Genomic DNA, 1,548 nt, shown 5'->3' with positions numbered 1-1,548 from the left:
CAAAACAGCAAAAGAAGGCTGGCTGCCAAGAGAAGCACAAGGATGGGTTTCTGTTCCTTGTGACCACAAGAACTCTAACAGTAACCATGCTGATTGCTCCAACCATTCTGAGAGCATCTGGGTGTGTACTTGCTGTGTACCCCAGCCTCTGTAGTAACATGTGGCTCTAGTGCATGCTCAAACATGTGTGAGAGCGCCTATGGTTGTCTTGTTCACCACTAGGTCCCTGGCATCCAGAAAAGGGGGGGGACCTAGAATAAACATTTCCTGAATGAATGCATGAGACCCCAAACATGCCTCTGAGCCCCTCCTCTCAAATCCACCAAAAGAAAAGAAACTGTGTTAAAAGCTTGCATGACATTTTATTCTCCTGAGAGGGAAAGGTAGAGGAGGAGGAACTTGAAAGAAACTGGAGGCGGACTCTGGATTAGGGAGGGAGGATCTGGCCTCCAGTGATGAAGTTCTTGTGCTTTCTCCCCTCAGGGTGGGCTCAGGGGCCCCAGAGGCTCAGATGAAAACCTGGAGTGGAAAGAAGAGCCAGCCGTGAGATGTGTGGGGTCTACAGCGGAAACAGGGAGTCAGAGCCACCTGTCCCTGCTGAAAACACCAGTGACATTCTGGAAGCAAGTCAGGAGCCTGTGCATGTGAGGAGCTTTGAAGACAAAAGCCACAGGCTTGGGCCAGCCGAGTGGCTCTGTTGGTTAAGAGTGCGAGCTCTGAGCAACAGGGTAGCCAGTTCAATTCCCACATGGGCCACTGAGCTGCTCCAGAGATGAGCTGCCGCAGAGCTGCCAACAGGTGGCAGGATTATTCAGCTGGTGAGAACACGTGCTCCTAACAACAAGGTGCCCAGTTTGACTCCCACATGGAATGGTGGCCTCGCCCACCTCCACCTAAGATTTCACTCAGCAACTTCCGCTGAGTGGGTTGAGCTGCAGAACTGCCAATGGGCACCCGGATGGCACCTGGACTTGGGAGGTGACCTAGCTGCGCCCTCCACAACTAAGATTGAAGGACAACAACTTGGCTGTTCCCCTTCCCCAATTCCCCAACACTGTTCCCCTTCCTCAATTCCCAAATAAAATCTCCAGCGGGGGAAAAAAAAGCCACAGGCTCCAATGACAGAAATGATGGAGACTGCACACTAAGTAGCAACACTGGACCTGCCAGCATTAAGTCCCGCAGCATCAGTGAGGGCTACAGGAGCTGCCAGTGCCAATCACAGGCCCCTTCCCAGCCCCAGCTCCTGCAGCTGTGGCCTGTTCTCTCTGGGCACAGCCTGGACAGCCCTGGAGGGAGAAGCCAGGAGAGCACGCCACACCTAGCACGATTCCTGAGTCCAGCTCTCAGCCCCCTAGTGTCACAGGGAAGGAGGTGGCTTCGGCTTCTGTCCCCAAGGATCAGTGCTGGTCTGGGAACTGGAGTTTAAACAGGGCTCTGGTGTCTCTTGTATATCCCAGCCTAAGGACATTTCCTTGGTGCAAACTCTTTGTACATGATGAGCTTATTCAGTCCTCATTCCAACTCAGAAATAGGGATTATTATTCT

General features: G+C 52.7%; 1 protein-coding gene across 1 annotated transcript in view; it reads right to left on the bottom strand.

Moving 5' to 3' along the window:
* Positions 1-365: 365 nt before the first annotated feature.
* Positions 366-1,548, bottom strand: part of GNLY (granulysin) — a 12,302-nt gene continuing 11,119 nt past the window's right edge. The window contains exon 4 of the mRNA XM_019623752.1: positions 366-519. Coding sequence (XP_019479297.1) covers positions 508-519 — 12 coding nt within the window. The 3' untranslated portion in view covers positions 366-507. The remainder of the gene's footprint in view (positions 520-1,548) is intronic.

The sequence above is a fragment of the Hipposideros armiger genome, unplaced genomic scaffold (genome assembly GCF_001890085.2).
Source record: "Hipposideros armiger isolate ML-2016 unplaced genomic scaffold, ASM189008v1 scaffold_561, whole genome shotgun sequence".
NCBI lineage: Eukaryota > Metazoa > Chordata > Mammalia > Chiroptera > Hipposideridae > Hipposideros > Hipposideros armiger.
This window is presented reverse-complemented; position numbering and strand designations above follow the sequence as displayed.